The sequence below is a fragment of the Scyliorhinus canicula genome, chromosome 24 (assembly GCF_902713615.1).
Source record: "Scyliorhinus canicula chromosome 24, sScyCan1.1, whole genome shotgun sequence".
NCBI lineage: Eukaryota > Metazoa > Chordata > Chondrichthyes > Carcharhiniformes > Scyliorhinidae > Scyliorhinus > Scyliorhinus canicula.
This window is the reverse complement of record NC_052169.1, coordinates 1643376-1658726: the sequence shown is the minus strand read 5'-3', so window position 1 is coordinate 1658726 and position 15351 is coordinate 1643376. Positions and strand designations below refer to the sequence as shown.

General features: G+C 46.7%; 1 protein-coding gene across 1 annotated transcript in view; it reads right to left on the bottom strand.

The window, feature by feature from the left end:
- The window catches only part of LOC119956875 (chondroitin sulfate proteoglycan 4-like), a 94497-nt gene that overhangs the window by 33912 nt on the left and 45234 nt on the right, over positions 1-15351 (bottom strand). Inside the window, exon 3 of the mRNA XM_038784414.1 lies at positions 10178-13735. Within this exon, the coding sequence (XP_038640342.1) occupies positions 10178-13735 (3558 nt within the window). The remainder of the gene's footprint in view (positions 1-10177; positions 13736-15351) is intronic.

The window sequence follows — 15351 nt, the reverse complement described above, 5'->3', positions numbered from 1 at the left end:
CCCTTCCACCGGCAGAAACCTAGAGAGCAAGACGTGTGTGGTTAACAGTATCGTCACACCATAGCACGTGGTCCAGAACAAGTTCATATAGTTAGTAGAGTGTACTGTGTTACTAGAGTCAGATTAGTAGAATGTAGAACTCATTTAGGAGCTTTGTTAATCGCTCAATAAATACGTTCAACTTACCTCAAGCTCTGGAGTATCCTTCAGCAACGCCTACACCAAGTAGCGGCTTATGTTACTCATGGTAACAACAGCACAGATACGATGATAGAGTTATTGACTAATCATAGTGATCAATCTCTATCATTGAGTTTAAAACAGATCCAGACATCAGGTGTGGAAACCCCCCCCCCCCCCCCCACCAGTGGTGAAAAGCTGAGAAAACAATTATATCCAAGTCTTGCACTGAATAAAAGCAAATTACTGCGGATGCTGGAATCTGAAACTAAAAGAGAAAATGCTGGAAAGTCTCAGCAGGTCTGGCAGCATCTGTAGGTAGAGAAAAAAGCTAACGTTTCGAGTCCAGGTGACCTTTTGTCAAAGCTCTCCCTGCTTATCCCCACCGTGCTTCCGACTCCCCAATCAGAGACCCCCCCCCCCCCCCCCCCCCCACCCATCAGAGACCCCATTAAACCCCCATCAGGAGCTCAGTGAGCCACCCATGCCTGAAAGCTGATTGGCAGTCAGGCAATTGGGTGGAAGATCACTGTATTTTCACTTACACTTTCTGCCTCAGACTGAAGTGTTTAAAGTTGTTACAAGTGTCAGAAGCTTCCTTGAAACCCAAGCACGCAGGATCGCATAGTGGCACAGTGGTTAGCACTGCTGCCTCACGGCGCAGAGGATCCAGGTTCGATCCCGGCCCCAGGTCACTGTCCGTGTGGAATTTGCACATTTGCCCCGTGCCTGCGTGGGCCTTATCCCCACAACACAAAATGTGCAGAGTAGGTGGATTAAGAAAGAAACCCAAGTGCGTCAAGGGGCTGCAAATTCCTTGAAAGCCTTTGAAATTCAACATTTCTATTCACTCTCATACAGCAATACATTTCACTAGCCAGTGATTGACAGTTTTATTAGTCGAGAGACAGGTGCTTGGTACATTGTTCATCTATCTTTCCCTTCATGCTTGAATGCATCTCAAGTACCATGCTTTGATGCTAACCACAATGTTTCTAAACACTCTTGCTCTGATTGACAGCTCCTCACCACATCAAAAGGAGCTAAGTGGTTTCACTTCCTCTTATTCACAGTGGAAAGCTGTGATCCTCTATTGTACTGCCTGGACTACCCTTCAGCTTTTCAGTCAGGGGTGACAGATATGGGTCTCTGACGGAGGAGGGGGGGAACAGGTCACCGTCATGTATGTATGCTGTGGGGTAGTGGAAGGGGTGACCCTTTATTCCCATGGCGCGACAAGGGTGCCCCATACTTGTCAGTGAGGAGAGGTAGGATTTGCATTGAATGGAGAAGGGGCCCTTCCGACGGACTTGGGGGGCATCTCAGTTATGCATTCCTAGGCGTCCACCTCGGGGTCCACCGCGTCAGCGCCACGCTTGGGAAAACTTGCTCCCAAGCCCACCTGGAGGTTTTGTCATTGTGGGGTTCAGAGCAGACTGGGGGGTGGTGGTGAATCGAGATTCCAGCCCGATTTGCATTCTCTCGCTGGCGCATGGCAGATAGCGTACTGATGCTGCCGACAGCGGATTGGAGCATTTCTTGGGCGCAAAGGGTGTCGGACAATGGAGAGCGCGCCCCCCCCCCCCCCCCCGCATGTCTCAAATTACCCATCTACTGGATATCAAATCGCCGTTTCTGAGGGGAATCAACTGCCTCCACCATCTCTTTCTCCCCGTGTGTGCATGTGTTTCCTCCGGGTGCTCCGGTTTCCTCCCACAGTCCAAAAGATGTGCAGGTTAGGTGGATTGGCCATGATAAATTGCCCCTTAGTGTAGAGAGGTTGGGTGGGCTTACAGGGAGAGGGTGGAGCTGTCAGCTCAGGTGGGGTGCTCTTTCAGGGGCCGTGTGGACTCGATGGGCCGAGTGATCTCCTTCTGTACTGTTGATTCTATGATCTCTGGAGGGAGTCTGTTTCATAGTTTGACCATTTGCTAACTGGAATAGTGTTTCCGCAGATTAACTTTGAATTGAGCCAGGCAGCACTTTGGCGCAGTGGTTAGCCCTGCTGCCTCACGGCGCCGATGTCCCAGGTTTGATCCCGGCCCCGGGTCACTGTCCGTGTGGAGTTTACACATTCTTCCCGTGTCTGTGTGGGTCTCACCCCCACAGCCCAAAAATGTGCAGAGTAGGCAGACTGGCCACGCTAAATTGCCCCTTAATTGGGAAAAGAATAATTCGGTACTCTAAATTTATTTTAAAAAAGCTTTAAATTGAGTTTCCACACCCCACCCACCCTTCGAGAGCAGGTGAAGCAAATGGTCAAGGTTGACATGATCTGGCCCTTTAGAATCCTAAATGATCTCTCCTTCACTTCGTCAGTGAAAACATGCATATCCTACAGACGCGTTCCTCAGAATCCAGTTCCTCCATTTCCAGAATCATTCTCGTCGCTGTCTTATCGGTCCTTTCAATAGTTGCAATATCTATTTGCGATGGTATAAATACAGAAATATAAATGGTTACTGTTGTGACCAGAACACTTCACATGGTGCCAAATGCAGTCACACGACTGATTTATAAAGTTGTAGATTGACCTTATTATTTCAGCTCAATTTTGACCTTTTAATACATCCCAACATCTGCTTTGTTTTAGCCACTTCTGCCAAGCATTGATGCTGTAGTTTCAATTTATTGTCATTCAAGACCACCCACATTGCTTTCATTTCCATGCACATTATTCTCTTTCATCTAAGTTATCATTACTCCCTGAATTTCTTGTCCCCCCTCGTGAGACACTTTGTATTTCTCCCCATCGGTTCCATCTGCTAACTGTCTGCCCAATTATATGCAAATCCTCCTGTTGTTTACCCTGTTCTGCTTTACAGTCTATTTTCATTAGCTTTGATTTGCAGAGAGACAGGAGGGGGAGTGCAAAACAATCAATTTTCAAACGTGATAGCGAAAGCCATAAGCATCAGGAAAGATTGAATAGGCCGGCTTGTTTTTTACTAGACAAGAATGAGGGAACGACCCAATAGAGAGCTTCAAAATGGTGAAAGAGTTTGATAGAGCAGACACAGAAAATGTGTTTCCATTTGTGAGGGAGAACAAAACTAGGGGCCATTAATGTAATAAATCTACCAAAGAATTTACTAGGCTTTACCCAGAGACTGTTGAGAATGTGGATATTGTTGAGGTGAATATCACAGATACATTTCAGGGAAAGCAAAAAAGCAAATGAGGGAGGAAGGGATGTAAATGAGACAGTTCAGAGGAGGCTCATTAGATTGATACCCAAAATGAGCAGATTATGAGGGTAGATTGGACAGGCTGGGGCGGCACGGTAGCACAGTGATTAGCACTGTTGCTTCACAGCTCCAGGGACCCAGGTTCGATTCCCGGCTTGGGTCACTGTCTGTGCGGAGTCTGCACGTTCTCCCCGTGTCTGCGTGGGTTTCCTCCGGGTGCTCCGGTTTCCTCCCACAAGTCCCGAAAGACGTGCTGTTGGGTGAATTGGACATTCTGAATTCCCCCCCTCCGTACCCGAACAGGCGCTGGAATGTGGCGACTAGGGGCTTTTCACAGTAACTTCATTGCCGTGTTTATGTAAGCCGACTTGTGACAATAAAGATTATTATTATTGTTTCCACTGGAGTTTAGAACAGTGACGGTGACTTCATTGAAGTTTATAAGATCCCAAACAGTCTTGACAAGGTGGATGTGGAAAGGATGTTTCACCCCGTGGGTGAGTCCAGAACTAGGGAGCACTGTTTTACAATTAGGTTTCACCCAGATAGGACAGAGATGAGGAAAATTCTTTTTTCTGAGGGTTGTGTGACTTTGGAACTCTGACTCGGGGGGGGGGTAGAAGCCGGTGGGGGTGGGGGGGGGGGGGGGGGGGGGGGTCTTTGACTATTTTCACGGCAGCGGTAGATAGATTCTTGTTAGTCAAGGAAAGCAAAGGTTATCGGGGGTAGATGGGATTATAGAACTGGAAACACAAACGTATCAGCCATGTTCTTATTGAAATGGTGGGACAGGTTGGAGGAGCCGAATGGCCTACCTTTGCTCCTATTTTGTATGTTGTAAAGTTTCTTGTATGAAATGTTTTATATAGTTCAAGTTGTTAATGGTTGCTGGCTAAATTGTGCTCAGTGTTCCAGGTGCGTCTGTAACTGGACCTCATTATCAAGAGGTAAAAATCAGAAATCACGGGCGGAATTCTCCGCAAGGCCCGACGCCGTTGTGAAACCCGGAGAGGTTCACAACGGCGTCGGAGGCCGCTCCTGGCCCCCTATTCCCCCCCCCGGTGGGGCTAGGAGGGCCGTGCCGTAAATTTCGGCCGCCAGGCCTTGTTGCTGGCGTCAAGGCCCGGCGCGCCGAGAATGACGCGGCCGGCGCACCTAATGACGTCAACCGCACATGCGCGGGTTGGCCGGCTCAAACCCGCGCATGCGCGGTTGCCGTCTTCCCCTCCACTGCCCCGCAAGATGTGGCAGCTTGATCTTGCGGGTGGCGGAGGGGAAAGAGTGCGTCCCGTTGAGACGACGGCCCGACGATCGGTGGGCACCAATCGCGGGCCAGTCCCCTCCCGAGCACGGCCGTGGTGCTCACTCCCCTCTCCGCCCCCCACAAGCCACAAACCAGCTGCTGGCGTCATGTTCACGCCGGCAGCGACCAGGTGTGGTTGCCGCCCGCGTGAACCAGTCGGGAACGGCAGGCCGCTCGGCCCATCCGGGTCGGAGAATCGCCGGTCGCCGTGAAAAACGGCGGCCCGCGACTCTCTGAGCGGCGTGTCCCAAAACGCGACACGTCATTTGGGGGGGGGGGGGGGGGGGAGAATCGCGGGGGGGTGCTAGAACGGCCCTCCCGCGATTCTCCCACCCGGCGTGGGAGCAGAGAATAGCGCCCCACAATTTTAAAAAAGGAAAACGTTTTAATAACTGAGAAATGAGGTGGAAATTTACACAACAGGGAACTTTGAGCACAATCTGTAGATGAACACTTACTAAAGATAAATAAAGATAGTAGCAGGAGTTAAATTGGAATGGAGTCATACACAGAGAATGTTTTCAAGTATTAAATTTCCCTTTCCAAACTTATCCAGCTGGGTTTAAACCTAATGACCCCAACTAAGGTCTTTGAAACCGCTTTCAGCAGCTGACATCCAAGTCGCTTTCTCACAGGCAACCGTCAGCAAGATATTTAAATGAGAAGCAATAAAGTGATCAAATTAACTCCAGATTCCGCAGTGATCATGGCGATAGATCCACAACTGTTTCACCTCATTAATGTGGAATGAAGGTCAAGCTGAAATCTTCAAGCAAACAGGATGGGTGCATTTTCACAGTGGTGGGGGTTGGCCAGTGAGTGGTATCCCGAGACAGAATTAAATCCCCCCGGAAGGATTTTGGGATGATCAAACGCATTTCCTAAACTAGAGGCTAACTGTCGGCTCGGACAGAGAATCCACGGGAATTTAACGATGGGGAAATCTGTGCAAACCCCTCACCGATTCTGGTGCCGGTAGGTGGGGCTAGCACCGTGAAACGCCCGCTGATCCCGCGGAAATGGGCCGGAGAAGCACCGGGTCCCAGGCCGCACATGCGCAAGGCTGACGGCCTGCACCAGTCGTGCCAAAAAACATGGCGCCGGCCCTACTGGAACCCTAACCCGCCAACTCTGACCCCACCCCCTGTCCACCCCCCATCACTCCCCCAGCCCGAGCAGAAGCCCCCCCCGGCTAGCGGCACGGATCCCCGTGTGGCGGCGCTGGACATTGTCTGCAGCCAACACTCCTGGTTCCCGACCGCTGGGACCACACGTGGCCAATGCCGACAGGATCTCGGCCCACCGGGGGTGGAGCATCGCTTGTGGGCCGGCCGATGATGCGCCAACTGCATTGCGACTGCTCGCGGCCTGATGTCGCTGATTTGGAGGACAGAACGTTTAAAGAAGATGAATTAGTTTTATTTGGGAAAGGGATGCTGAAAAGTTTTAAAGATGATGAACGGAATTTATACGTTGTTCCAGACAAATTGCTCCTGGTGACAAAGTGTTCAGATCCCAAGAAGCATGAATTGAAAATCAGGAAGTAGCAGTGCGGAGGAAAGTTACAGGAACCATTTTGTACGAAGGGTTGTAGAGTTTTGGGAAGGGTATTAGTTAATCTGAAGATTTATTGATTGCAGGGTCTAATAGCGGGTTAACAGTCAGACAAGGAGAGCCTTTAAGAACGCAGTTGGTCATCAGAGACAATAGAGAAACTATATGGGATATGCTAAATGGGATAGACTTCGAACTGATCCAGCAACTCAAGACTGGGTATCCATGAGGTGCTGTGGGCCATCAGCAGCAGCAGAATTGTATTCACCCACAATCTGTAACCTCATGGCCTGACATATCCCCCACTCTACCATTACCACCCAGCCAGGGGATCAACCCTGGTTCAATGATGAGCGCAGGAGAGCATGCCAGGAGCAACATCAGGCAGACCCAAAATGAGGTGTTAACCTGGTGAAGCTACAACACAGGATTACTTTGTGTCAAACAGCATAAGCAGCAAGTAATAGACAGAGCCAAGCGATTCCACAACCAACACATTAGATCTAAGCTCTGCTGTCCTGCCACATCCAGCCGTGAATGGTGATGGACAATTAAACAACTCACTGGAGGAGGAGGCTCCACAAATATCCCCACCCTCAATGATGGAGGAGTCCAGCACATCCGTGCAAAAGACAAGGCTGAGGCATTCGCAACAATCTTCAGCCAGAAGTGACGAGTGGATGATCCATCTTAGTCTCCTCCAGAAATTCCTCTTCATCTTGATGCCCCAGACACAGATCATGTTGTTAAAGGGAAGAGTGCGGAATATCAGCAAATTAAGGGGCAGCTAAAGCATTTCTAGTGTCTGTGTGTAAAGCTGACAGGGTGAGATAGCAAACAATCCATTATTTATTGATTTAATTGGAAAAGCAAAGAACAAAATTCAATTTAATTAATCATATTTAACTAATGGACTGGAGAATAATTAATTATCATCGATAACATTCAGAGCTGAAGTGGCAGGGATGCGACTTATTTCTAATAATTATTTATTTGTTTGGCAGGAACATATATTCTGGAGGGGGGGGGGGTTAAACCTGAAGGAGAGGGACACGTAAAGAACAGGAGCTATGAATTTTAATTTTTTTAAAAATTCAGAGTACCCAATTCTTTTTTTTTAACCAATTAAGGGGCAATTTAGCGTGGCCAATCCACTTAGCCTGCACATCTTTTTGGGCTGTAGGGGTGGGACTCACGCGGACACAGAGGGAATGTGCAAACTCCACACGGATTGTGACCCAGAGCCGGGTTCGAACACGGGTCCTCAGCGCCGTGAGGGAGCAGTGCTAACCACTGCACCACCCTGTCGCCCCCAAGGAGCTATGAATTTTAATTCTTCTATTTGTTAATCAGAGTCTGGAATCAAGAAAATGGATAAATCCCTAAACCACGAGCAGCTGTATAGTATCCCATCATTCTCCGAAGTGGACAGTACTTTGAGATTCTAGCTCACACACTGGGGCAATGGGTCATCCCAAAGCATTGTATCAACTGACAAATTACTGTAGAATTGTAGTCACTGTTAGGTCAGTAAAAGTGGCAGACAATTTTGCACACAGCAAAATATCACAAACAGAAAATGACTAACCGATGTCAAAGGAGAGTTGATTAAGAGAGAACTCTTCTTTGAATAGTTCACTGGAACCTTTCACATCCTTTTGAACAAACAAACGACTGGGTGTAATATCTGAACCAATAGGACACTGAATTGTTGGTGCAAATTAAGTGCTTAAACATATAATCAGGGTGGCACGGTGACGCAGTGGTTAGCACTGCTGCCTCGCGGCATCGAGGTCCCAGGTTCGATCCCGGCTCTGGGTCACTGTCCGCGGGGAGTTTGCACATTCTCCCTGTGTTTGCGTGTGTTTCGCCCCCACAACCCAAAGATGTGCAGGGTAGGTGGATTGGCCATGCTAAATTGCCCCTTAATTGGAAAGAAAAGATTGGGTCATATAAATTTATAATTTTTTAAAAAATTAAACGTAAAATGAGGTTTGAACTCCTATCAACCAAGCCAACCTGACACTTCCTTTGCTTATTTAAGTCAATACTTGCAAGAAACGCATTGGCTACAACAGTGAAATAAGTCAAAAATATTCAAACTGAATGAGGTCAACAAAAAAGATTGACAAAGGAAAAGCGCAGTATTATGTTTCTGTGATTCAGAAATAAATCCTAGACGCACGTTGCAACTACAACTCAGTGACCATTAGTAAACTCTCCAACTCCAGGGGTCTGTCTGGTAAGAGATTGTCAATTTCTCACCAGTGACTAATCCAGTTTAATTCATTAATGCTTTGAGGGCTTCCTGTCATCTAAGCTAGATGCAATTTAAGGTATTTTTTTTTACAGAGTCTTAAAATAACTGGAGGTTTGGAGTTCTAGTAATGAACTGTTCTCACCCTAACCATTGATCTAACGCAGATGTAGTTAATCAGATCCATCTGGGGGCAGTGATTCAATTTTTAAAAATCCAGGCAAATAATCCAGTTTTGTTGCTGCTAATTAGCAACTTCAAGAGTTTATTTCAGGATGGAGTGTGGCAGTCTCCAGGAGGAGGAGACAAACTACTCAACTGGTCACAACAGACACAGGCAATCTCTTCAAATAGGATGACCAGCACATTGAATTTCTTTTTAGAAGTAACAAATCTTGGTATACTTAATTTTGTCAGAAATGTGATACCTCACAGGACCGAGGCATGAGCTGGCATAAAACTGAGCAAGCATGGCAACACAGTGGTTAGCACTGCTGCCCACAGCACCAGGGACCCGGGTTCGATTCCAGCCTCGGGTGACTATCTGTGTGGAGTCGCACTTTCTCCCCGTGTCTGCGTGGGTTTCCTCCGGTTGCTCTGGTTTCCTCCTACAGTCCAAAGATGTGCAGATTATGTGGATTGGCCACGCTAAATTGCCCCTTAATGTTCAAAAGGTTAGGTCAGGTTGCTGGGTTACGGGGATAGGGTGAGGCGTGGGCCTAGGTATGGATGTTCTTTCAGAGGGTTGGTGCAGGACTTGATGGGCCAAATGGCCTCCTTCTGAACTGTAGGGATCCTATGATTCTATGTTCAGCAGGTACTTAGGTTACAAAATGGTTGCACGTGTCTCAATTTACACGCTGTTAATTTACTTGCTTTGTAAATAAATTGGACTGTCTAACTCAAAAGGGGAAAAACACCATTTTATCAACTCATGAAACCTCAAGATAGAGCAGTGTTTTTCAAACTTTTTTTCTGGGGACCCATTTTTACCAACTCGCCAACCTTCGGGACCCAACCTGGCCGACGTTCGCGACCTACGCCGGCCGACCTTCATGACCCACAACAGCCGACCCTCACGACCCACGATGGCCGACCTTTGTGACCCACGACGGGCGACCTTCGCAACCCACGATAGCTGACCTTCACGACCCATGCCGGCTGACCTTCACGACCCACGCCGGCCGACCTTCGCGACCCATGCCGGCCGACCTTCATGCCCCACGACAGCCGACCCTCACGACCCACGAGGGGCGACCTGCGCGACCCACCCCGGCCGACCTGCGCGATCCACCATTTTCTCTTACCTTGTTTGTTGCTGACAAAAATGGAGAAAATGGCTTTGTGTCCCTTTGGCTCCCCAAACTCGAAAAACAAAAGCTGCGGCCATATAAAAAAATGCGGCAGCACTGCGTGTGCGTGCCCGATAATTGGTGCACATGCCACCGATGATCGCGCAAGCATGCGCAGTGCCGCCAAATTTATTTTATCTGTTCCTAGCCATTTTGAAGGCCGCTTACAGCTGCCATTATTATAAGCTGCCTGCTGCAGCTGTTGCGCAATGGATGGCTCCGTGACCCTCCCGACACCCACCCACACGCGCATCGCGCCCCCGAGTTTTACAATGCCTGAGATAGAGGGTTGGTGCAATCAACAACATTGGAGGGAATTTTTAAAATGTTCAACTAGACTTACGAGGAGTTGCTCATCCCAAATTTTCTTTGCTCCTCCTTGGTGTACTATGAGCTTTTCGTTGTGGACCACAATCAGTGAGTACTGATGACTTTCCATGTAGATTAAAATGGGAAAAGTTCCATGTGCCTTGATCCCTTTTACTTCAACCGTAAAGTCAAAAGAGTCTCTTGAATACTTGCTGTTGTCATTATGATAGACCACAAGGCCATCGTTTATGTCTTTCTGCGAGAAGGAATGATCCAGCTCACCATTTACAAGAATTTCTCCATGGCTGGGTGGAAATGTTACTTGGTATACTATTTCCTGTTCACTCCAAATGTCCATATTGGACTCCACACTAAGGAGGTGGCCAAGGATCAGTGCCTCTTGCCCTTGGTGAACCAAGAACATGGAATTATTAATTATTCTTAGATATGGATCTAATGCATGCACTTCCAAGACAGTCATAGTTTGATGCACACCATCAGACACCTGCAGCTGGAAGGTTCCTCGACGAGCTCCATGATGCTTAAACAATACACGCTTCATCTCCATATCGTCCTGACTGAAACGAGAGAGCTCATGGGCAGTGTCACGTGCAGAGACAATATTGCCATTGGAGATCCCCCATTTGGTATAAATCAATTGGGAATCATCAAAATCCGAGTCAGCATCGTGAAAATGAAGTTCAGTTGTGGTTAGCAAGTGCTGTCCGTTCAATGTCACGTTAAATGTCTTGTTCACCACTCGGACTGGTGGCTGGTCATTTGTTGGTCTTATAGAAATACTCAATTTGCCAAGAATCACGTCTGCCTTGGGTTCGACATCTTCAGACTGCTCCACAACAACAAAAACAATCTTGTCTTCTAAAGTTTCAGAGTCATCGTGCTTGTACATCAACCGCTCTTGGAGAATGTCATCATTGGTAAAGATTGTGACAGGTTTCTCTGGGTCCGTCTGCATGACCAGTTGTCCATGTTGAGGACCCTGGGTGACATTATAGACAAAGGAAGCGGTGCCCTGACCAATGGTGAAAAGTTGATCCTTGGTAATGGTTTGTGTGCCTCCTTCGACAACAACCAACGCCTTACTCATCAAAATTGGTACCTCTGGGTCAATGCCAATCAATATTGGATAAGTATAGACTGGGGAGTGCTGGTCTCCAACATGGACCTGAAACTGGAAGCTATCCTGGGTCTCCTCAGCATTTCTAACTGTTGCTACATAAGTGAGACCGACTTGCTTTAAATCCTCTTGGGTGAAGGTAGAGCCTTCGTTTAGCTCCTCACCACGAACCAGCAACTTTCCTTTACCTGGAGACTTTAGAACAACATATCTGAACAGATCAGTAGGGATTGTATGGCCTTCAATTGCAGCTTCCAGTTCATTTTGGGTAATCTTTCCTCGTCTAACGTTATTTAATTCATTTGGGGAAATCCTTGCCAGTGTTATTTTGGCCCTCTTTATTTTTATAAAAAATATATTGTTTTCAATGATCTTCTGTCCAACTGTCACTGCAAACTCAAGTTTCTCTGTTATATCACCTTTGCGAAACTCAGGATCTGTGCTGAAATAGCGAAGGCGGCTGTGTTCTATATCATCCTGATGGAAGATCTTCACTGGTTTCCATTCCCCATTGTTGTCACGATTCTGTACCTCGCCATAATATAATTGCTCAGTAATGTTATACAAAATGTCCACCTTCTGCCTGACTGCATTTGTCTCTACAGACAGATTGCTGATGGTGATTAAACTAACACCCCCTTGTGAAAGGATTAAACCAGTGTTGTTGCCCACTTGCACATCAGGTTTCAAGGCCACTATTCTCAAAGGAGTTGGGTCGCTTATTCTTTCTCCATCACTGACCTGAAGCAGTAACTCAGAAACTTTGGCACCGCTGTGAATGTAGCGAATATTTCCCACTCTCAGATCTTGGCATGAAAATTCTCCAACTCTTTGGCCAGGATTTCTCACGTCTTCAACGTAACCTGGATCTTCCTTATTAACTATCATCATTTTTAACTCAGAACAAACATTGTCGGCGTCTACGATACGAATGACATCTGGACCAAGGGTTTTCCAAGTATTTTTAAGAATCATCATAATATTTCCATTTGGGAAGATTAGTTCTGGTGGGTCATTGATAGGGGTTATCTTGATACTAAACACGTACCGTTGACCTTGTCTTAAACAGTCAGGGATTTCTTGTTTACTACGAACAGATACATCAAATATTAACTGGTCAAGTGACTCTTCAGAACCATCGTGCTGGTATGTTATATGATGGTGGATCACATCTAACAGGGTAAATGCTTTTCTATTCTTCGCGCCTGGAATATTAAGCTCCAGGTGCCCGTGCCTTGCATCCTGAATTATCTTGAAAAGTACTTGGGAATTTCTCACTCCAATTTTACTCAGGTCAATGGTGGGATGAATGTGATTGGGCTCCAAGGTAGAAATTCCTGCTTCGTTTACAATTAATGGCATCAGATCTAGTAGTCTAGTAAAATTACTGAAGACTTTAGATAAGTTCTTACTGAGCAAACAGGGTGCATTAGTTCGGAGAACTTCCAAAAACCTTGGAATTGGCGTTGCTGAAATCTCATCTTCCAGTTTATTCTTGCCTTCCTCCATTCCCTCGCCCTCTTCATCTTCACACACAGTATCAATACCCTTGGTGACTAGTGCATCTGCCAAACTTTTCTTCTCTAAGTTTACCTGAATATTTTGAATACAACCAATGAAGGAGCCCGTTACTGTTCTTTCCACCAACACGTAGGACAATCCGCGTTTAATTAACTCCAGTGAAGTCTCGTTGTTTATTCCGCCAATGAACATGTGCCCCCGGAGTTCCAGATGTGTCTTCTTATTGTCAATCAGTTGCTTTTGAGATAATTCATCATCTACTTTAACTTGTACATGTTTCATATTGAATAACAGTTTGACACTGTGCCATTTACCATCACTAACAAAACGGGTATTATCTAGTACAACGATTCCACTTCCGTTGTCAAGTAAAACGCGGACGTGGCCATCTGCAATTTCCAAGACAATAAAGTCTGTCTGCCACCCAGCGTGGTAAAGCAAAGGGGCTTGCTGAACCATTGTTTTCACAAAGCACTCAAATATTCCTTCTTGTCTTGCATTCCAACTTGGGAAGGAGATGTAGGATTTTGGCCCTAGAAAGTTGATAGGATAATTGTCCTCTGCTACAATGACATCACTACATCTGTCCTCTATTGCGTAAACAGTTCTATACCCAGGAAGTGAAGCAAGTGAGGATAGGATGTCATAATCATTGAACTCAGCTTTGGAAATACAGCCTCTAAAATAACTGGATTGCCTTGATAAGTAAGGGATCTTCACCTCCCCAGGTCCACCCACATATAGGCCATTGTCGATATTCAGTTTATTAAGCTGGCCAGGCACCTCCACTGAAGTTGTGAAGAGTTCGTCAACAGTCAAACTTAGAGTCTTGTTCTCATGTACAAGAGAGACATCATGCCAGACAAGATTGTTAAGCTTCAGGCCAGTCTGAGAATGCAATATAACTTCTCCAGATCCAAGTTCTAATTTCACCTGAAAGATAAAGTAACAAACAAAAATACTTTTAATGGGGATAATGGAGGTTGGAAACAGCAAGATTGTGGACATTGTGATTTCTCTATTCTGGGGGGTTGAATTAACCTTGCACCAATAGTAAAGCAGAGCTCAGGTTGAAGGCGAGGGGAACGGGCAGCATATCGATTGGAAAGCACACAAGAGTCTCATGTTCCATAGAGTTTAAAGATACAAATATCTGGAAGGATATAGACTGGGGAAGTTCCAGTGAGAGGAACAGAGACTGAGCTAAAAATCAGACAATTCATGAATAAAAGAGGAGCAATGTGCTGAATTGGTCACACATCAACAATATTTCCAACTGAATATTTCAATTTTTGTTTCCAATTGAGGGGCAATTTAGTGTGGCCAACCCACCTACCCTGCACATCTTTGGGTTGTGGGGGTGAGACCCACGCAGACAGGGGGAGAATGTGTAAACTCCACACGGACAGTGACCCGGGGCCGGGATCGAACCCGGGTCCTCGGTGCCGTGAGGCAGCAGTGCTAACCACTGCGTCACTCTGCCGTTGTGAATATACTAGGTGGTGTGAAAAGACCAAAACCTTATGACACAAGAACTTGATACTCATGATTGTTACTTTGTCAACAGTCCCACTCCCTGATCTGTGTATGAAAACCCTGGTTTGATAAGTGATGGATAATTTCTCATCCTTAAAACGTCTGCCAGCCAGGGGCATTGTTTTACGCAATGCCTGGATTATGCATTCGGCTTGTCAAATGTGTTGTCTGCATTAACTCTAGTTGGACATGAAGTATAAATAATTACTAATAAGGTTGTACTGCTTCATCTATATATCACTGCAGCTGCTACAGTGCATGTTCCCTCCCTAAACATTAATATAACTAATTCAGATACAGCAGTGGTGAAGGTGCCTTAATCACAATTCATCACAGATCCTAAATCTAAAACATTAAAGCAGGTTTGAAGAAGCCCCTGAAGTAACGAATCCCCACCTACCGTCACCTCAGGAACCTCGCGTCCAGTCTGGCTGGATATATAGACACCCACAATGACATCCCCTCTAACCCCAAGTGCTGCCCAAACTGCCCCCACACCCTCAAGGCCAACACCACCACTGGACTAACGGAATACCTGGCCGGCAAGAAAGGCAGTGACACCGACAACAAAACCCTCAAACCCGTCCCCCTACACGATGCTGCCTCTACCTGTCCCCAAACCGACCCCTCCTCCACAGCAATGTGGTTGACTCTTAACTGCCCCTCAAGGGCAATTAGGGATGGGCAATAAATGCTGGCACAGCCCGCGACGCACACGCCCCATGAACAAATAATAAAAAAACAATCAGGCCAAGTTCACCCTATGTAGCTGGGCCCAGCTCCGTGTCACCTGGATACTGAGGTATCTAAAACCCTTACCCATCACCCTAAACCGCAACTCCCCTAACCTCCTTTCCTGCCCCCCCCGCCCCCAGCATTGATCGGGAACATCTTTCTTTCCCAAATTCAATTTATATCCCGAAAACCGGTCAAATGACCTCGGAATCCACATAATCCCCCCATTGCAGACCAACAGGTCCAAAATATATAATCACAGATTGTCTGCACACAGC